Raw genomic sequence first — 21,793 nt, 5'->3', positions numbered from 1 at the left:
TCAATCAAAATATCTCTGCTGCTGCTGCTAAGTCGCTTCAGTCGTGTCCAACTCTTCGCGACCCCATGGACTGCAGCCTACCAGGCACCTCCGCCCATGGGATTTTCCAGGCAAGAGTACTGGAGTGGGGTGCCATCGCCTTCTCCGCAAAATATCTCTAGATACTACAAAATCACCCCAAGCTCTCTAGATACTATACAATCACACCAAATTGAGAACCACTGGTCTAGGTTATGACCAAGCAAGTGAGTGGTGAGATCACTGAAGTAGAGAAGGTCAAGGAACTTAGTGGGAGAGAACTGGAAGCATTATGAATGAATGTATTACAATCGTCAAGAATCAAGACAGGATAGTGTTAGAGAGGCAGTGAGCAGGAGCCACAACAGTCAAAACACGAAGCAGATGTCAGCAGATGACAATTAACAGGACTGGGTGACACAATCAGATGACAAAGTTCAAAGCTGATGATAATACACTAGCTTCCCTGTAGTGGTAAAGCTAGTATGAGAACTCAGGCTCCTCTCCGAGAGCTTTTTTAAATGCCTAGAAGGTGGGCAGACATTAGCACATGATTTTATGTTCAATTAAATTAGACTCACTGAGTCAAAAATAGGGGTCGGTCAAAAACAATTGGCACCATTTCTGACTGCCATATATAACACACAGCTGAAGACACATATTTTTGGCTGAATACTATCCTCAAAATAGGACACAACATCTTGGTTTTAAAAAAAAATTTACTTTTTTTTTTTAATTTTCTTTCAGGCCCTTAAAAGTATTATACTGCCTTTGATGAGAAAACAAACATCTTTAATTAAATGATTCCATTATCTGTTTGCTACAGAGGAACTATAAACAACATTTTCCTTAGATAACCAGTCGCCTTTATCTTCACATGGTCTAACAACCAAGGAGGACAAAAAGACCTTAATGGACTGATTGCAATCTCCAACTGCGAGTCACAAGCTCCTCTCACTGCCACCTGGAAAGATTATCTCACCAGATTGCAAGCAGATTTAGAGCAAATGCTCAATTTTCATCCCCACTTCCTAAAGCATATTCACAGGGGAAGTACTTGTTGAAATTAATAGATGTGTCCCCCTTTATAGGAGAAACAGCTCAAGATGGAAAATTCAAATTGTACTGTTATGTATTAAATTCTCCCCAATGCACTATCTTATTGAAATAATTAAGTCTTTAGGCCACAAGGAAGCTGGCTCACTGAACCTCCCCGAACCCATCTGCAGAATTCTATCTTCTTACGGTTATACTGAATTTAAATTTTCTAATGCATAAGCATGAAGCAGAAAGATGGTGTCAAGGAAACATGTGATATCGTCCAAGTCCTGCTCAACTTTACAGATTACCAAATCTAATATTTAAAGCTAACATAAAACAAGGGTGATATCCTCTTATTTCAAGTCCCCCAGTAGGAAGTTATCAGAGATTAATAGTTATTAGACTTTTGCATAGTGCTTTAATAATGACTAAGGTGTTTTCAGATATTGATTCTAAACTGGATGCTTTTCTATTAAAAGAGAGGATCTTCAGAGTAAGAACCAGGATTTAAATCTCAGCTTTGTCACATATTAGCTGTGTTAGATTAATCTATCGTGTTTCACTTACTTCTCTGTTGAATGGGGATAATAACGAACTTAACAGTTACCATGGATAAAAATTTCCCTATAAGATGAATAGCATAGTTCTGACACATAATAGTTGTTCAATAAAGAAACAAAAGTCCTCTTATCTTGTTGTTAACTGGAAAAAAAAAAAAGCCTCAGAGGATAAAAACATTACACCATAAGGTCTCTCTTCTTGAAAAATCAAGATATTCTGATTTTGAAACAACAGATCATAAAGTCAGACTTATAGTATTTTTAGTCTTTATAATCATAACACAAATGAACACAGAGAACAGGTGCCTACCTTCCAAACTTTCTTGCTCATCTGAGGTATAAGCATCCATCTGACTTTGTTCCCGTAAGAAACGAATAACTGCATAAACTAGGTGCTTGATGGATGACATGTTTAAAGCTTAAACTTTTCCTTGATAAGAAAAAGGAAAACACTGAACTAAGTAATTTTAAAGAAGCAGTGAAGAAGATTATAAATCACAAAGGTCATAAATTACACTAAAGGTAAAAAGCAAAAGCCTGTATTACTTTCACTCCTTTCTTTTAAAGTCAAGAGAGCACAAAATATTGATATGGTAATGTATGACATTTTCATTTACACCTAGGAATATTAGGTTATGTTAAAACTTGCAAAAGTAAATTTTTTCTCAAAACATGTACAACATAAGCTTAGATTCTCACTGAACAGCTCACTATATCTTAACAGTTTATATGGTAGGTATCTAGATAAGCATAGGGGTACAGATACAGAAATCCCCAAAAGGCTTTAGTACTATTTTGAGGGAGATTTCATACTGCTGACTCAGAAGCTGATCCACCCAGGGCATCTTCCTTTATTTCATGAGATTTTTTTTTCAAATGAATGCATAATTTACAGTCCACCTACTTTTGTAGGTGGAGACAGTTACCGGATGAGGAAATTTATTAGTGAAAGGTTGTTCAACCATTGAGGGTCATTTTTAATAAAAATGGCATTTCTATTCAATCAACAGACATGTCAGATAATTATTGCCCGAGTCGATGGATACTACAAGCCGACCAATGCTCTCTGCAGTAGCTGTGCTCTCGTGGACAGACTGGAAGCTCCGGGTCATGTTCATTCACATGGAATACTATCGCATCCAAACAGTGGCGCAGGGCCAGATGGCATTAATGGCTTATTTCCACTAAATCGCATCATCCATCTGTTCCCCAGGTTCCCTAATTCAAAGCCAGGGTGTGGTACCCACCGCGAGGACGTTTACTACTCGGTGCTTATTTTAAAAGAGAGCCCAGCCTATAGGCCACGGGATTACAAGTCCTAAATAAGGACCCAGGGCAGAAGGGTGCAAAAAGAATGGGGAGGGGGAGAGGGGACGCGAGGCAAAATGAAGTCCAACCTCCTCCAGGCTTCTCCCCATTCCTCTCCCCGGAGCCCCCATTCCTCTCCCCGGAGCACATCGACCTCCTTCTCCCTCCCTTCGTTACCCAGGCCTCGCCTTAGCCTCAACAGCGATTGCTGCGGGTGAGCCGTGCAGGCCCGGACTGGGGCGGCGGGAGACGCACCCTTCCCACACAGAAGCCCCTTACCAGGGAAGAGGATGCGAAACGGTGGCAGCGGCCCGAGGGCGTCCGTAAGTGTGTCCGCCTGCCCCCTGGTTCTCCGGGCTTCAGCCTGGCTCGGGAGCGCAGCACCGCCGCCAGAGGTGGCCCAAACTTCCCCGGCTCCCAGACCGCCGCTGCCCCTCAGCCCACCTTTCGCTGCGCTTGGCTCCGGGCCGCCGTCTCGCCAGAACCGCCCCCGGGGCGGTGCGAGACGCATGGGGCGGAGCCGGGGCGGGGCCGGGGCGGGGCCGGGGCGGGGCTGAATTGGGCGCCAGCGTGGGGCTGCCGCACGTGGGAGGGTTCAGGCCCAGCTGGCAGCCGCAGCCACGGTTGCCTCCTGCGCTAGGCCACTGCACCGCTTCCCGGCGCCCGGCCACCCTCACCCCCAGACCGGAGGACAACGCGCCCGCAGCCCTTCGCCTCCCGGCTCTCCCATGATCGTCCAGTGTCTTTTGGCTGTGCGAGGCCTCCACAGGTACCTCCCGTGCGCGGGCTAACCTTGACCGTGGGCGGGGGTCTTCTGCCTGGTCAGTGCCAGGCGCCCCGGGCCCAGCCTTTCCCAGCAGCACCCCTACGACGCTCCTGGAACCTTCCCTCCCCACCGCCCTCTTGGTCTACCCCAAGGGACACCTGGCGCGGGAACGTGGGGCCACCTTTCCTTTCCCTTTGTTTGGGACTGCCTCGACTGCAAGCAGTCAGACTGGTCAGAGGCCCGGCCCGAAGGAGTGCAGAAAGATGATGGGAATAAAATCGTTGGACTTTGACCCCCATCCGGAACTGCAGACCTGTCGTTAAAAGTGAGGGCAGCTGTAGACTCATAACAATTCTCATTTACTCCTCGTGTGCATCGTTGGCACACAGATCGTTTAACATCCACGCAGAATGGAATCGCTATAATTTTGCTGCTTATTTCTGTCCATGCTTTCTAATTTCCTTTTCATTTACTTCTTCCGTATAACACATTGTGCTTCTTGCCGGGGCTACTTGACATGGCCCAAAATGGAGGAAAAGATTGCTTGGACACGGTTTGGGGCAGCTTCAGCGCTGTTTTGGATAGATTACTTAGCGCCTAACCACACCCCTCTGCAATAGACTAGTAGCAAGATGGTGAGTGAGAGAATGAAATTCTTTTCCCCGCTGCGACGGATGGAGTGGTTTTCATAAACAATGAGATTATCACCCGCATTCCCAAATCTAGCTTTCAACTGAAAATCCGAATGAAGAACCAACAGAAAAAGGTAGATCCTTATAAAACCACTTTAGAACGTAGCAATCAGCATGTAAGCTTTTTAACAGTTTTCTGTTGTACGTTGCCACTCATGCTGATGAGTCTTTATAGTTTTGGTGCATTGGGAACCATAAAATAAACAAAGAGTTCATGTGATTATTTTGGCCATATTTCAATCTGTCCTTTTAGTCTGCAGGCTGTAGGTGGTAGAGCTGTCAAATTAAGCTATACCAGCAAATGAGGAAATGTAATACAGGTGTAAGAAGAAAGAATAAATTTCATGTAAGACAGTAATTCTCAAACTTTTTAGTCTCAGGATCTCTTTACCACTCAAAAATTACTGAGGACCTAAGAACTTCTGTTTATATGGGTTATATCTTTCCATCTTTACTGTATTAGAAATGAAACCAGGGAGATTTAAAAGTATTTATTTGTTTCTTTTTAAACAGTATTACATTTGTTACATGCCTAAGATTTTTAATGAAAAATGACCATTTTCCAAAATGTTCCTAAAAAAATCACTGAGAAGGGTGACATTATGGATTTTTTCCCTTGGGTTTGTGTGTGTGTGTGTGGTAAAATATAGATAAAATTTACCATTTTAATCATCTTTAGGTGCATAATTCAGGGGCATTGAGTACATTCACATTGTTATGTAACCATCGCCACTGTTCATCTCCAGAACTTTTTTATTATTCCAAACTGAAACTCTGCATGGGGATTAAACAATAACTTTTCATTATCCCCTCTTCCAGTCTCTGGTAATCACTATTCTCTCTCCCTCTTTGAATGTGACTATTTTAGGTTCTTCATACTAGTGGAATCTTAGAATATGTGTTCTTCTGGGACTGGCTTATTTCTCTCAGCAATGTGTCTTTAACCTTCATCCATGTTGTAGCATGTGTCAGAATATCCTTTTTTAAGGCAGAATACATTCTGTAGTACGGATATACCACGTTTTATTTGTCCAGTTGTCCATCCATGGACATTGGGTTGTTTCTACTTTTCGGCTATTTGGAATAATGCTGCCGTGATCGTTGGTGTGCACACATCTGTACAGTGTCTACTTTCAGTTCTCCAGAATGTGTGCCTAGAAGGGGGATTACTGAATCATATGGTAATTTTATGTTTAATTTTTGAGGAACCAGCATACTATTTTCCACAGCAGCTATACCATTTTACACTCCTTTGGCAAAGCATAAGAGTTCTAGTTTCTTCGCATCTTCATCAACACTTATTTTCTGTTTTGCTTTTTAAAAAAAAAAAGAACCATCCTAGGAGTGGCACTGTTTTGTACTTTTGCAAAACAAATGTATGACTTAATAGAAGATAGCTGGATTCTTACATCTGCTTCCTTCCACATTTTTTCTGTTGTACTGGTTTTTTTGGTTTAAGAAAATTGAGAAAATCCCACCCATCATATGTAGTTGTAAAAAGAGAAGTATTTTAATAGATTTTTTTAGATAATCATGGATATTCTTTGATATCACATCAGAGTTTGACAAGTGGTAGGATGGTTACAATGTGAAACATGAAACTATCAATGTACTTTTTTTACTGTTACATTAAAATCCATGGGTCTGTCTTACAATTTGAATGAATCTTTAACCTATGCATGATTTTGTAATATCAGACACTTATCATTTGGAAAATTGTGGCTCACTGTGTTACACATATCTTTCTAGTGTTCTAAGGTGCCTAGAGTTTTATCTACCATTGCTTTTCACCATCAGTGCAGATGTCAACCAAGTGAAAAAGGTAGATAATGTCTTAGTATGTTTATGAAATTCTTTCAACCTCATGTACTTCTTAAAATGGTCTCCAGAACTACTGCCCATATGCTCATCCAGGAATGCAGAACACATTTTGAGAACTACTGATACATGTTATCCAGGTTCTTTGTTTATGCGTGGAAGGAAATAAACATAAAAAACCATACAGTTGTTACTTTTTTAGGAGTTAGCAATCTACCATGAATATATCAACGTTTTTGTTACTCAAGGGCATGCTGCTGCTGCTGCTAAGTCGCTTCAGTCGTGTCCGACTCTTAGTGACCCCATGACCTGCAGCCTACCAGGCTCCTCCGCCCATGGGATTTGCCAGGCAAGAGTACTGGAGTGGGGTGCCATCACCTTCTATATTGCAGTTAATCAGTGTACTCTATAATGATCCAGTAGTCATCAACCCCAGGCTCTTAAGAAAGACTTAGTAACAGAATCTCTGTTTCAAAACCTGTATCTTCCTTAAAGAATAAGTACTTGACCACATGGAAGGCCCTCTGTGTACTCCTGATCATCTTCCTGTTCCCTCTGACACTTGGGAATTCATTTTAGTGTTACATGAGTAACTAGGTAACTGGCTTATGATATCTTTTGGGTTTTCCTGAAGGCAGAGTTACTATAGACCCCCTTCCCGAAGCCAGCGTGGCAGCCAGGATCATTGATTGGGGTATTTAGCCAATTTCATGGGAATAAGTAGACTGGGAATCTGGAGATTGAATTGTAGTTGCTGTTCATCTAACCTTGTGACCTTAATTAAATCACCCAAGTTCTCAGATTTCTCTTGAATTTCTTATTTTGTAAAATGAAAAGGAGTAGGTAAAATGATGTCTAAGATTTCTTTCAGCTCTTGTTGTCATTGCAGTTAAACCAGGAGAATTTCCCCTCATGGAGGCCAGTTTGCAGACAGAGCATGTGAGCCACGCAAAATCTGATGTATATTATAAAGTAAGGGATGGTTGGGATGGTCAGAGAAATGAGAGAAATGATTCAACAGTGCTTAGTCCAAATTATAGCTATGACAGCGCTAATTTCATCTTTCCGTTAAAGAACCTTGATTTGTAAAATTATGATAGCAACACATATTCCCTGTAGTAGTTGTTGTTCAGTCACTAAGTCATATCTGACTCTTTGTAGCATACCAGGCTCCCCTGTCCTTCACCATCTCCTGGAGTTTGCTTAAATCAGGTCTGTTGAGTCGGTGATGCTATCTAACCTAACCATCTATTGATAAGCAAAAGAAAATATACACAATTCACCTATCCAGAAGAAGTCATTAATAGCTTCTAAAATATTTTTTGTAGAGAGACATATTTTTACAAATATGAGATTATATAATACTTACTCCATAATCTTTCTGTAATATAAACATCATTCCATAATACAAATACCTATAATGTAGTTCATTTGTGGGAGGTTTGGTAATCCACTAAACCCTATTTTTTGGACATACCAACTATTTCCAACTTTCTACTATGAGTAAAAGTGCTAAGATCAACATTCTAGCTATCGAATTTTTAAGTCCTTAATTATTTCCATAGCCAGAGTTCTTAATGATGGAATTTGAACATCAAACGGTATACATATCCTTCAGGCTTTTGTTGCTTGCTACATATTCTCCTCCAAAATATTTCTACCAAAGTATGCTTTTATCAGCAGAATGTGCAATGTTTGTTTCCTACACCTTTACTAAAACTGAGCATTTTAGTATTTTTTATCCTTACCAATTTGATAAGTGGAAACATTATAAAAGTTGTTTGCTTTCTGATGTGAGAATTTATTCATATGGGAAATCTTAGAAAGTCAAACAAATTAAATTACAGCCATCCATAACTTAAACAATATTTATGTATCTGACTATAATTAAATAAAATTGAGGTTCTCCCCCCAAATCCAGTATATATATGCCCCAAATTTTTAGAGAAGGAAATGGCAACCCACTCCAGTGTTCTTGCCTGGAGAATCCCAGGGACGGGGGAGCCTCGTGGGCTGCTGTCTATGGGGTCGCACAGAGTCAGACATGACTAAAGCAACTTAGCAGCAAATTTTTAGAGCAATGGTGCTAGAAAAAGAAAAATTGACTAATAAAAGGAAAGGTTAGTAGTTAACAATTACGAAAGGCTAGACTGAGATTATTTATAGAAATGGATTTTTAAAAGTTGGAAGATTTATTTTGATCTTTGTTGTTTTTGTTCGGTCACCTCTTTGGTTAAGACAAAGCACAGAACTTCCTGGAGAAGGAAATGGCAACCCACTCCAGTATTCCTGCCTGGAGAATCTCATGGACAGAGGAGCCTGGCAGTCCATGGGGTTGCAGAGAGTCGGACATGACTGAGCAACTAATGCACAACACACAGAGCTTCCATAGGGAGAAGCACCTAGATTAAAATCTGAAGAACCAAAGAAATTGGTGTTTATTGAGTACATATTGTACAATATATCTATAAGCCTCTGCATTAGAAATGCCTATGGCCAGGCATTCTAGACTAGATTATACAGGCTATAGTAATCTGGAGCCAGTTTGCTTCAATTTGTATGCTGGCTCTGCCACTCACTAGCACTGTGATCTCAGGCAAAGTTGCTTAACTTCTCTGTGTTTATTTCCTCATCTCTTAATTGGGAATTGATTGGCTGGTTTCTTCACTCACCACATATTTACTGAGCATCTAATGTGTGCCAGATAGGATTCCAGTCTAAGGATACAACAATGAACACAAAATACCTTGTGTTCATGGAGCTTACCTTTGCAGAAGAGATTACTAAGGAAAATACAGAGTGTGTAAGATGGGGAATTGTGCCAAGAACAAGAGTAGGGACTTCCCCGGTGGTCCAGTGCTTGGGAGTCTGCCTGCCAATGCAGGGGACATGGGTTCAATCCCTGGTCCGGAAAGAGCCCTCGTGCCATGGAGCAACTAAGCCCGTGTGCCACAACTGCTGAGCCCATGCTCTAGAGCCTGTGCTCCACAAGAGAAGCCAGAAGCCACTGCAATGAGAAGCCTGCACACTGCAACAAAGGGTAGCCCTCGCTGGCCACGACCAGAGAAAGCCGATGTGCAACAATGAATGAATGAATAAATAAATAAATAAATAAATTTTTTTTTTAAAGAGCAAGAGTAAAGCCAGAAACAGGGCACCCCAAAATTACAGAGATGACTGAAAAGGGCTCACTGAGAAGGTGATTTTGTGTCTCAAATATTATGTTTGAAAAGTAAGGAGGCCATTGTGACTAGAATGGAATACATTTCAGATAGGAGGGTGGGGGATGAGACAAGAGGGGGAAATTGTCCTCACCTGGACTAGAAGACCTAGTTCTCCCTTCTGCTGAGAGTCTCCTTTACTACTCACACAGAACAGTTCACTCCCAACATTTCTGGTCACGATGTGTGTGGAGGTGTTTTCCCACAACAAGCAATTCTCTTATACCAACTAGGTATCCAGTAATTTAACTCAGTTCTGCCCCTTTCTACCTGGAGATGGCATCAGATTCCACAGCTCAAGTTCTCAGTCCCACAAGACTGCTCCCACCCTCCTCAGAAGGTAGCTGCACGTCCATTTGTCACCTCTTCTTCTGACCCATGGGCTGTAAATCTGAGGTTCCCGCAACCTTCTCCTTGGGGTTTATTAATTCGCTATAGCATTTCACAGAATTCAGGAAAACACATTTACCACTTTATGAAAGGATATTTTCAGGATACAGATGAGCAACTAGAGAAGGAGATGCATAGAGCAAGGTCTCCCAAGCACAAGAGGTTCCATCCCTTTGGAGTTTGGGTGTGTTCCCCTCCGGGTGTGAGTGTGTTCACTTGTGGAAGCTCTCCGAAGGGGTTTTACGGCATCTTCTTCAGGTAGGCTGATCAATCACTAACTCCATTTTTCACTCCTTCTCCCTTCTCAAGAGAATGGGGGCTGGAGCTGAAAATTCCAAGCTTTAAATCATGGCTTGGTCTTTCTAGTGACCAAGGCTCATCCCAGAGCCCACCCAGAGTCCCCTCATCAGAACAAAAGACTCCAGGGCTTCAGGAGCCTTGTATCAGGAACCAGGGTCAGAGATGGAATATTAGAACAAAAGAAGCTCTTAGCAGCTTAGGGATTTACAAGTGTTTTAGGAGCTCTGTGTCAGGAACCAGGGCCAGAGAACAATATGCATCTATTTTCTGTTAACTCACATCACCTTTTTAGATTGAGAGATAATACATGTAGAGCGCTTTGAGCATTGTCCGGCTAAATCCATTACTATGGCCCCAATAATGCATATAACAAATTAAATCTCAGTGGAGTACAAGGATAAATCTTTCCTTTTCTGACAAATCTATATGTTTGTTGGGCAGTTTTTCTGGCCCTGACTGGGCTCATTCTGCACCTCGAGTCAGCCATGGGTTGTGTAGGCAGTTCTGCTGATCTTGGCCGAGCTCTCTAACATGTTTGGGGATCTAGGGTGGCCAAAGCTGAGGCCACTTGGCTCTCTGCCACATTATCTCTCATCCTCCAGGAGGCTAACTGGCTTGCTGTCATGTCAGGGTAGGCTTCCATGAGCACCAGTTCAGTTCAGTCACTCAGTTGTGTCTGACTCTTTGCGACCGCATGAACCGCAGCACACCAGGCCTCCGTGTCCATCGCCAATTCCCGGAGTCCATCCAAACCCATGTCCATCGAGTCGGTGATGCCATCCAACCATCTTAACCTCTGTCCTCCCCGTCTCCTCCTGCCCTCAATCTTTCCCAGCATCAGGGTCCTTTCCAATGAGTCAGATCTTCGTATCAGGTGGCCAAAGTATTGGAGTTTCAGCTTCAACATCAGTCCTTCCAATGAACACCCAGGACTGATCTCCTTTAGGATGGACTGGTTGGATCTCCTTGCAGTCCAAGGGACTCTCAAAAGTCTTCTCCAACACCACAGTTCAAAAGCATCAATTCTTCAGTGCTCAGCTTTCTTCACAGTCCAACTCTCACATCCATACATGACCACAGGAAAAACCATAGCCTTGACTAAACGGACCTTTATTGACAAAGTAATGTCTCTGCTTTTTAATGTGCTGTCTAGGTTGGTCATAGCTTTCCTTCCAAGGAGTGAGCGTCTTTTAATTTCATGGCTGCAGTCACCATCTGCAGTGATTTTGGAGCCCAAAAAAAGGAAGTCTGACACTGTTTCCACTGTTTCCCCATGTATTTGCCATGAAGTGATGGGACCGGATGCCATGATCTTCGTTTTCTGGATTTTGAGCTTTAAGCCAACTTTTTCACTCTCCTCTTTTACTTTCATCAAGAGGCTCTTTAGTTCTTCTTCACTTTCTGCCATAAAGGGTAGTGTCATCTGCATATCTGAGATTATTGATATTTCTCCCAGCAATCTTGATTCCAGCTTGTGCTTCCTCCAGCCCAGTGTTTCTCATGATGTACTCCACATGTAATAAGCAGGGTGACAATATACAGCCTTGACGTACTCCTTTTCCTATTTGGAACCGGTCTGTTGTTCCATGTCCAGTTCTAACTATTGCTTCCTGACTTGCATACAGATTTCTCAAGAGGCAGGTTGGGTGGTCTGGTATTCCTGTCTCTTTCATAATTTTCCACAGTTTATTGTGATCCATACAGTCAAAGGCTTTGAAGACCTCCTGAGGCCTAGGCTTAGAACTGGAATTCTGTCAGCTGCCACAGTTACTGGACTGGCCAAAGAAAGTCATGAGGCCATCTCAGATTCAAGAAATGGGAAAACAGATCCTGACTTTTAATGGGAGGGAATAGCAGATTCAAATTATAGGAAGGCATAAATATGTAGAGGGATGGGGCCATTTTAGCAATTAGTCTACCACATTGGCACACAAAAGCTCAATAAATATTAAATATTATTTTTATATTTGTAAGTTGCCTAGTTGTATTTTGGGGGTTTTAAATTGAGATTATTAATTTGTAAGAGCCCTTCTAGATGTCGCAGTTTTTTTGTCTTTGAATTTTGGGGTGGATTGTTATTGCTTTTTGCTTTTTTGCCCTATAGAAGTTTACATTTTTACTGTAATAAGACATATCAGTCTTTTTTCCTTTATGACTTCTGCCTTGGTCTCATGCCTAGAAAGCCCTGTCCTACTCCAAGACTGTAAGTTTTTTAGGTCACCTACATTTCTTATAGTACTCTTATGTTTTATTTTTCACAGTTAAACCCTTTCTCTGTCATGAAGACTGACATTTTTTTTGGGAAAGACTTTTTTCTAATTATTAAGTAGACCAAAAAGGAAATCAACACAGAAACTATAGTAAGTATAAGAGAAAGGCCAGCTCACTAAATATGAGTTTCAGATTTACCATAGCTTACTTTCAAAGGCCCTGTCCTTTTCCACCTACTCTGAGATTTTCTATACCTCCTGCTTAGCATTCAAAAGGATAGTCTCATATTTCTTTCTACATGTAGCTGGTATCTTTGATATCTAATCTTATTTGTCATGAAGACCAAGAGAAAATTCTTTTTCTGCCTCACATTGTAGGCAGAGCTATGGGGACTGAAATAATCATAGCCTCCAGGTAACACCTGCTTGTCGCAATGGATGACATAAATACTATAAAGCTCCATTGTCAGATCTTACATTCTAACACTGAAAATTATACATTTATACAGCATTCAGATTCTAATAGGAATTTTCTGCCAAGGCGCAACATAAAGTAACTCTTAACTATTTAAGTAAAAGAGAAGATGAATGATATTAGATTCCAACTACAAATTGGACAGCTCTTTTGGAGGTCTCATATACAGTCATTTTTTCATTTTACAAATATTTATTGAGTATCTGTTATGTTATTATTTAATCTCAATGCCACCTTATCCTAAACTATATTTACAACATTCCTATAAATCCTCCCTTTGGAGGATCCTCTGTCTCAATGACTGTCACCAGTTACCCAAGTCAAAAGACTTGTTTCTCGCCTTTTTTCCTCTAACTTTCCTATGAACTCCCAAGTCTTCAAATTCTTTCTCTTCTTTATTTGAGGTGTCACCACTATAATCCAAATCTTCATCGTCAGTCTTAGCCACAGTTTTTGCTTCCTACTTATATACTTTCCTTATGTATATAAGTAAGTATATAAGTAAACCAAGATCTTTATGAAATGTGAATGTGGTGCATCACACTCTTAAAATTCTTCTTTTGATTGCCATGAATCTTAAGATAAAATCAAACCTCATTCATATGGTTTATAAAGCCCTATACAGTTTGACCATGACTTAGCTCTCCTGGCTTCTACTCAGTGTTTTAGCCAGAGAATTCATGGTGTTCCCAGAGTAGTTGCTTAAAAAAATATATTTAGTGAATGGATGGATGAAAATATGTCATCAGTGATAATGACTTAAAATTCAGCATTCATTCCTGATACCTAAGAAATATAGGCCTAGATTTGGCATCTTTATATGGACAATGACAGTTATAACTTCCACTAGAAAGTAAATATTTCAAACTCTTTATGAAATAGCTCATTGTGAATTTCCTTATGCAAAAAAAAAAAAAAAGTTTCCAGAGGAAATTTCTATTATCTAGTTATGTAATAAAAAATTACAGTGTAGAGTAATATGCAGCAGGAAGCTAACCTGACCAACAGACTCATAGGAATGTTGAGTGTATACCAGTTGACTATGAGGCAGAAAAGAAGCTACACATTAAAAGAGATGATCTTTGTCATATTCCCTTGTCACCACAGGGGACATTCAAATAGTGACTTGGTGCCTTACAAACCCAGTTGGTGGATCTGTACAGTAATAGTCTAATTAAGGAATAAATATTGGAGAAGGAAATGGCAGCCCACTCCAGTGTTCTTGCCTAGAGAATCCCAAGGACGGGGGAGCCTGGTGGGCTACGGTGTATGGGATCACACGGAGTCGGACACGACTGAAGTGACTTAGCAGCAGCAGCATATATATTAATATGGGCTTCCCAGGTGGCTTAATGGTAGAGAATCTGCCTGCCAGTACAGGAGATGCGGGAGAAACAGGTTTGGTCCCTGGGCTAGGAAGATCCCCTGGAGGAAGAAATGGCAACCCACTCCAGTATTCTTTCCTGGAAAATCCCATGAATGGAGGAGCCTGGTGGGCTATAGTTCATAGGGTCACAAAGAATCAGACACCGCTGAGTGACTGAGCACACAATATATGTTAATATACATTAATACATTAATAGCAAAGCTTATTCTACATATGTCAACCTGGATGTGGAAGAAGTTGAAGACAGAGCCAGGCTCTGAAGTACTGGATCAGAAGCAACCTACCTGAGAAGGAACAGAAAGTGAACTTCTCCTATGTGGGTCTGGACTGGCCCAGTGCAGGGAAGCCAGACTCTCTGGGCTTGTATGACCTGGGAGCTGCTTGGGCCTGGGGAAACTCATGACAGTAAGCAGAGCATAATCCTGAGAAAAGCCAAAATACTTACTTGTTGTTCAGACCAAGTAGGTAATAACATGCAGCTTGCCCTAGCTGGTGGAAGAAGTACCCAGAAGAATGCAGAGAAGACATGATGTGGATTCATATCCCGAAACCCATCTCGTTCCTGCTCTACTGGTCTAGACCCTGTGCACCCAATGCTGTACTCCCATAACTGCACAGACGTAGCCGAAGGGAAGTAAGAACAGAACAGACCTTCTTGGAACAGCAAAAACGACCCAAGGCTACTCAGTAAGGGGTTTAGCAGCTCATCAAAAATGTTTTTAATGACATTGAAAAATTATAAAGTTACAGAAGAGACACATAGTAGAATGTGGTCGATTGAAACCTATATATAACTTTAAAACTTCATTCCCTCTTGCCACAAATATTAACTGAATGCAGTTACTATATGCCATAAGCATCTGAATGCAGAGTTCCAAAGAATAGCAAGGAGACATAAGAAAGGCTTCCTCAGCAATCAATGGAAAGAAAATAGAGGAAAACAACAGAATGGAAAAGACTAGAGATCTCTTCAAGAAAATTAGAGATACCAAGGGAACATTTCATGCAAAGATGGGCTCAATAAAGGACAGAAATGGTATGGACCTAACAGAAGCAGAAGATATTAAGAAGAGCTGGCAAGAATACACAGAAGAACTGTACAAAAAAGATCTTCACGACCCAGATAATCACGATGGTGTGATCACTGACCTAGAGCCAGACATCCTGGAATGTGAAGTCAAGTGGGCTTTAGACAGCATCACTACAAACTAAGCTAGTGGAGGTGATGGAATTCCATTTGAGCTATTCCAAATCCTGAAAGATGATGCTGTGAAAGTGCTGCAGTCAATATGCCAGCAAATCTGGAAAACTCCGCAGTGGCCTTAGGACTGGAAAAGGTCAGTTTTCATTCCAGTCCCAAAGAAAGGCAATGCCAAAGAATGCTCAAACTACCACACAATTGCACTCATCTCACACGCTAGTAAAGTAATGCTCAAAATTCTCCAAGCCAGGCTTCAGCAATATGTGAACCGTGAACTTCCTGATGTTCAAGCTGGTTTTAGAAAAGGCAGAGGAACCAGAGATCAAATTGCCAACATCCACTGGATCATGGAAAAAGCAAGAGAGTTCCAGAAACACATCTATTTCTGCTTTATTGACTATGCCAAAGCCTTTGACTGTGTGGATCACAATCAACTGTGGGAAATTCTGAAAGAGATGGGAATACCAGACCACCTGACCTGCCTCTTGAGAAATCTGTATGCAGGTCAGGAAGCAACAGTTAGAACTGGACATGGAAAAACAGACTGGTTCCAAATAGGAAAAGGAGTACGTCAAGGCTGTATATTTCACCCCGCTTATTTAACTTATATGCAGAGTACGTCATGAGAAACGCTGGACTGGAAGAAGCACAAGCTGGAATCAAGATTGCTGGGAGAAATAAACTCAAAATGGATTAAAGATCTCAACGTAAGACCAGAAACTATAAAACTCCTAGAGGAGAACATAGGCAAAACACTCTCCGACATACATCACAGCAGGATCCTCTAAGACCCACCTCCCAGAATATTGGAAATAAAAGCAAAAATAAACAAATGGGACCTAATTAAACTTAAAAGCTTCTGTACAACAAAGGAAACTATTAGCAAGGTGAAAAGGCAGCCTTCAGAATGGGAAAAAATAATAGCAAATGAAGCAACGGACAAACAACTAATCTCAAAAATATACAAGCAACTCCTACAGCTCAATTCCAGAAAAATAAATGACCCAATCAAAAAAATGGGCCAAAGAACTAAATAGACATTTCTCCAAAGAAGACATACAGATGGCTAACAAACGCATGAAAAGATGCTCAACATCACTCATTGTCAGAGAAATGCAAATCAAAACCACTATGAGGTACCATTTCACGCCAGTCAGAATGGCTGCGATCCAAAAGTCTACAAGCAATAAATGCTGGAGAGAGTGTGGAGAAAAGGGAACTCTCTTACACTGTTGGTGGGAATGCAAACTAGTACAGCCACTATGGAGAACAGTGTGGAGATTCCTTAAAAAACTGGAAATAGAACTGCCTTATGATCCAGCAATCCCACTGCTGGGCATACACACTGAGGAAACCAGAAGGGAAAGAGACACGTGTACCCCAATGTTCATCGCAGCACTGTTTATAATAGCCGGGACATGGAAGCAGCCTAGATGCCCATCAGCAGATGAATGGATAAGAAAGCTATGGTACATATACACAATGGAGTATTACTCAGCCATTAAAAAGAATACATTTGAATCAGTTCTAATGAGATGGATGAAACTGGAACCTATTATACAGAGTGAAGTAAGCCAGAAAGAAAAACACCAATACAGTATACTAACACATATATATGGAATTTAGAAAGATGGTAACAATAACCCTGTGTACAAGACAGCAAAAGAGACACCGATGTATAGATCAGTCTTATGGACTCTGTGGGAGAGGGAGAGGGTGGGGAGATTTGGGAGAATAGCATTGAAACATGTATAATATCATGTATGAAATAAGTCGCCAGTCCAGGTTCGATGCATGGATGCTTGGGGCTGGTGCACTGGGACGACCCAGAGGGAGGGTAGGGGAGGGAGGAGAGAGGTGGGTTCAGGATGGGGAACGCGGGTATACCTGTGGCGGATTCATTTCGATATTTGGCAAAACTAATACAATATTGTAAAGTTAAAAAAAAAAAAAAAACTGGTTCAGCCAGGAAAAAAAAAAAAAAAAGATTGCTGGGAGAAATATCAATAACCTCAGATATGCAGATGACACCACCCTTATGGCAGAAAGTGAAGAGGAACTCAGAAGCCTCTTGATGAAAGTGAAAGTGGAGAGTGAAATAGTTGGCTTAAAGCTCAACATTCAGAAAACGAAGATCATGGCATCCGATCCCATCACTTCATGGGAAATAGATGGGGAAACAGTGGAAACAGTGTCAGACTTCCTTTTTTTGGGCTCCACAATCACTGCAGATGGTGACTGCAACCATGAAATTAAAAGATGCTTACTCCTTGGAAGAAAAGTTATGACCAACTTAGATAGCATATTCAAAAGCAGAGACATTACCTTGCCAACAAAGGTTCGTCTAGTCAAGGCTATGGTTTTTCCTGTGGTCATGTATGGATGTGAGAGTTGGACTGTGAAGAAGGCTGAGCGCTGAAGAATTGATGCTTTTGAACTGTGATGTTGGAGAAGACTCTTGAGAGTCCTTTGGACTGCAAGGAGATCCAACCAGTCCATTCTGAAGGAGATCAGCCCTGGGATTTCTTTGGAAGGAATGATGCTAAAGCTGAAACTCCAGTATTTTGGCCACCTCATGTGAAGAGTTGACTCATTGGAAAAGACTCTGATGCTGGGAGGGATTGGGGGCAGGAGGAAAAGGGAACGACAGAGGATGAGATGGCTGGATGGCATCACTGACTCGATGGATGTGAGTCTGGGTGAACTCTGGGAGTTGGTGAGGGACAGGGAGGCCTGGCATGCTGCGATTCATGGGGTCGCAAAGAGTCGGACACGACTGAGCAACTGAACTGAACTGTGCTACATACCACGAGGAATGTAGATGTAACAAACTTAGGTTCTATTTGCAATGGACTTAGATTGTATTTGCTTGTTGAAATTTACTATGTACCCCTCTCTTTATCATATTTAATTCATGATCGCTTGCCTAAAAAATACACCTTAAGATTAATAAAGGGAAAAGAATACTAGGCAAAAAAAAATTAAACATTAGGATCAGTCTAGTTCTTCTAACTGGGTTCAGAATTGTAATGTGAGCTTTCTGGCAATAAAGACAAAGGGAAAACAAACATATCATTAAAAATGATCAGGAACAGAGTTTTTCCTGGTACTGTTTGTGAGATACAATTTTCATGTGGTGAAATGTGCATGATATAGGGGAAATTGTGTAAATGCAGTGAATACTTACATAGTATATGTATTATATATGTGTATAAGTAGATTTTTATGGGCTATTTCTTATTCTGATCTTTCTTAAAAGGCCAAGTTATGATCAACCTAGACAGCATATTAAAAAGCAGAGACATTACTTTGCCAACAAAGGTCTGTATAGTCAAAGCTATGGTTTTTCCAGTGGTCATGTGTGGATTTGAGAGTTGGACCATAAAGAAAGCTGAGCGCCAAAGAATTGATACTTTTGAGCTGCGGTGTTGGAGAAGACTCTTGAGAGTCCCTTGGACTGCAAGGAGATCCAACCAGTCCATCCTAAAGGAGATCAGTCCTGAATATTCATTGGAAGGACTGATGCTGAAGCTGAAACTCCAATAATTTTGCCACCTGATTTGAAGAACTGACTTATTTGAAAAGACCCTGATTCTGGGAAAGACTGAAGGTGGGAGGAGAAGGGGACGACAGAGGATGAGATGGCTGGATGTCATCATCGACTCAATGGACATGAGCTTGAGTAAACTCCAGGAGTTCGTGATGGACCTGGAGGCCTGGCATGCTGCAGTCCATGGGGTGGCAAAGAGTCAGACACAGCTGAGTGACTGAACCAAACTGAACTGAAAAGGCCAAGGCAATACAGGCTAGTAAGGGTGATAAGGCACATACATAAATAATTAGAATCCAAGATAGAGGGTGATAAGTGCCCTGGAGAGTAATAGAGAAGTTGATATGGGAGTTCATTGGAAGGAGAGATTTCTTTCAGGATAAAAGAAAGTGGCAAAGTCATAATTGGTCCTTGAAGGTAGGACCTGGACATAGGGAGCCCGGGAGAGGGAGTTCCCTTCCCCTAAGACTATCTGCCAGAATTTAGGAACAGGCACATGGAAGTAAGTTGAGTATCCAAGGCAAACATGCTAAAAACTAATGAAATGACTCCAAGAAAAAGAATGTTGCTACACCTTAAACTTATACTGTGTTATATGGGAATTATAGCTCAGTAAAGCTGGAAAAAGAACAAAGTTCAGTGTATAGAGATTTACACCCCTCAAAAAAAAAAAAAAGAGAGAAAAGAGAATGTGCAAACAGCATGACTTTGGAGGCTGACCTGGTTTTAGATGCTTAAATAATCTCACAAAGCCTCAGTTTCTTCAGTCCTAAAATAAAGATAACATTTACTACCTCTCATAATTTTTGTAAGGCGTGCAGGAACTAATGTAGATGAGAGCATCTGGCACAGTGGTTGATACCATGGGTACATAGTAACTTATAATTTTCTCCCTGCCATTCAAGGTAGAAAAAAGTAGTTCTAAGGACCTGGATAATTAAGAACTGACTATGATCTTCTTCATCTCATGGCAGGGTCACGTCGTGATGAATGCATAGTAAGTTGAAAAGTCAGAATCCTTTTAATACACCTAATCTACCAAACATCGTCACGTCATCCTAGCCTACCTTAAACATTCTCAGAGCACTTACATTAGCACAAGCCTATTTTATAATCAAGTGTTGAATGTCTCGTGTAATTTACTGAATACTGAAGGTGAGAAACAGAAATGTGTGGGTATAGAATGATTGTAAGTGTACTGGTTGTTTACACTTATGATCACATGGCTGACTGGAGGCTGCAGCCTACTGCCCAGCTCCATGACAGAGTATCATCCGTGTAGCGCTAGCCTGAGAAAAGGTAAATATTCAGAGTTTGAAGAATGGTTTCTATGGAATGCTTTTCACACCATCATAAGTCAAAAAATCTTAAATCTAGCCATTGTAATTCAAGGGCTGTGTATATTCATGGATATTGAAAGTTACAAATGCTTTATCAGTGACTGGGAACAGGATATAAAGACCTACCAGTGAAACCTTAGTAGTGAAAACTTAGAATTCCTGAGGATCTCCACTCCCGGGGACACCATTCTAAAGAGGAGAATCTTAATAGTATCCCAAGATGAAATCTTATATGTAAGCTAAACACATCACCTGTATGAGAGCAGGATGATGTAAGAGCAGCCCATGGGAAAAACTTAGAACCTTGACTTGTTTTTCAGTTTCAGTGTGAATCAGCCGCTTGATGTGGCTGCCGAAGAACAAGAGAGGAAGGAACTGCTAATCAGATGACACTCTAGGTCTGGGGTGTTAGTTGCCAAGTGCAGTGCAGACTTTTCAGTCCTGCCTTGCTCAGTCTCCATGTAATATTCACACCGTTGGCCACACATTCTTTCTTGATTTGGAGAGAAACAAATTCCTAATTTTATTCTGTTATGAACATTCTTCAAATTTCTTTCAAGCTTTATTTTCCTGACACTTGCCTCTCAAACTCTAGTTTTTCTCTGCTGTAAATCTCTTTTCGGACACCTTTCCTTGAGCAGACATACATGCTGGAGTCTCTCCCACACACACTTCCATCTGAAACATTCCCTCAACCCACTAGGTATGCACTTATCCTTACCCTACATTTTCCAGACTTCCCCAGTGTTCTTATCTACATAGTGTCCTGAGAGGTCCCAGTCCATTCGAAGATTTGTACATCTGAAGACATCTGTAGCTGTGTCTCCCACCTGAACCCCTCTCCTTGCTTTAGGTTCATATTTCCAATTGCCAGATCACCACGGTTTAACACCCTGGCGTATCTCATAGGCCCTTAAGAATCAACATTTCTGAAGCTTACCTAGTAATGTTTCCCCAAACCTGACCTTGTATTTTCTGCTTTCAAGGATACATTTGCTATGTTCGTTTGCTACTGTCCCCACCAAACCCACCTAAACTAGGAACTGTGACATCCTGTCTTTCACAAAGTCCTGCCAGGTTTACCTCTTGGATATTTCCTGAACCCACTGTTCCCTTCTCTACTGCTACTACCACTTTAACTTAGTTGTTTATCTGGATTGACACCTCCTAACTGGTTGTCCTTTGCCTCCTAAAATGGACCTTTCACAGTTCCCACAGCTGATAGAGTACCTAGCTAAAATATAGGTCTTACACATGCACACTTGTGCTCATAGCAGCACTGTTTACAATAACCAAGACATGGAAACAACCTGAGTGATAATCCATTGTATATACACATCTTTTTGTGTATGTACACATCTTTTTTTATCCACTCATCTATAAATGTCCATCAACAGATGAACGGATTTAAAAAAAGATGTGTTACATATATACGGTGGAACATTACTCAGCCATAAAAAGAATGAAATAATGCCATATGCAGCTACATGGATGAAGGTCCAACCTTCATACTAAG

The 21,793-nt window shown here is 41.2% G+C and overlaps 2 protein-coding genes across 4 annotated transcripts in view; one reads left to right on the top strand and one right to left on the bottom strand.

Annotated features, from left to right (window-relative positions):
- Window positions 1–3,428, bottom strand: part of SGTB (small glutamine rich tetratricopeptide repeat co-chaperone beta) — a 47,134-nt gene extending 43,706 nt beyond the window's left edge. The window contains exons 1-2 of one of the 3 annotated variants that reach the window (XM_061393424.1): window positions 3,207–3,428; window positions 1,930–2,049 (exon numbers count right to left, since the gene is read on the bottom strand). In XM_061393424.1, coding sequence (XP_061249408.1) covers window positions 1,930–2,029 — 100 coding nt within the window. In that variant the 5' untranslated portion in view covers window positions 2,030–2,049; window positions 3,207–3,428. Of the gene's footprint in view, window positions 1–1,929; window positions 2,054–3,206 lie in introns of all 3 variants that reach the window. The other 2 variants (XM_061393422.1, XM_061393421.1) reach the window with 2 other exon arrangements.
- Window positions 3,429–3,498: 70 nt separating this feature from the next.
- NLN (neurolysin) overlaps window positions 3,499–21,793 on the top strand; it is a 100,626-nt gene continuing 82,331 nt past the window's right edge. The window contains exon 1 of the mRNA XM_061393402.1: window positions 3,499–3,696. Within this exon, the coding sequence (XP_061249386.1) occupies window positions 3,656–3,696 (41 nt within the window). The 5' untranslated portion in view covers window positions 3,499–3,655. The remainder of the gene's footprint in view (window positions 3,697–21,793) is intronic.

This window comes from Bos javanicus, chromosome 20 (assembly GCF_032452875.1).
Source record: "Bos javanicus breed banteng chromosome 20, ARS-OSU_banteng_1.0, whole genome shotgun sequence".
NCBI classification, from domain to species: domain Eukaryota; kingdom Metazoa; phylum Chordata; class Mammalia; order Artiodactyla; family Bovidae; genus Bos; species Bos javanicus.
The sequence above is the reverse complement of the archived record's forward strand: the minus strand, read 5'-3'. Positions and strand labels throughout refer to the sequence as shown.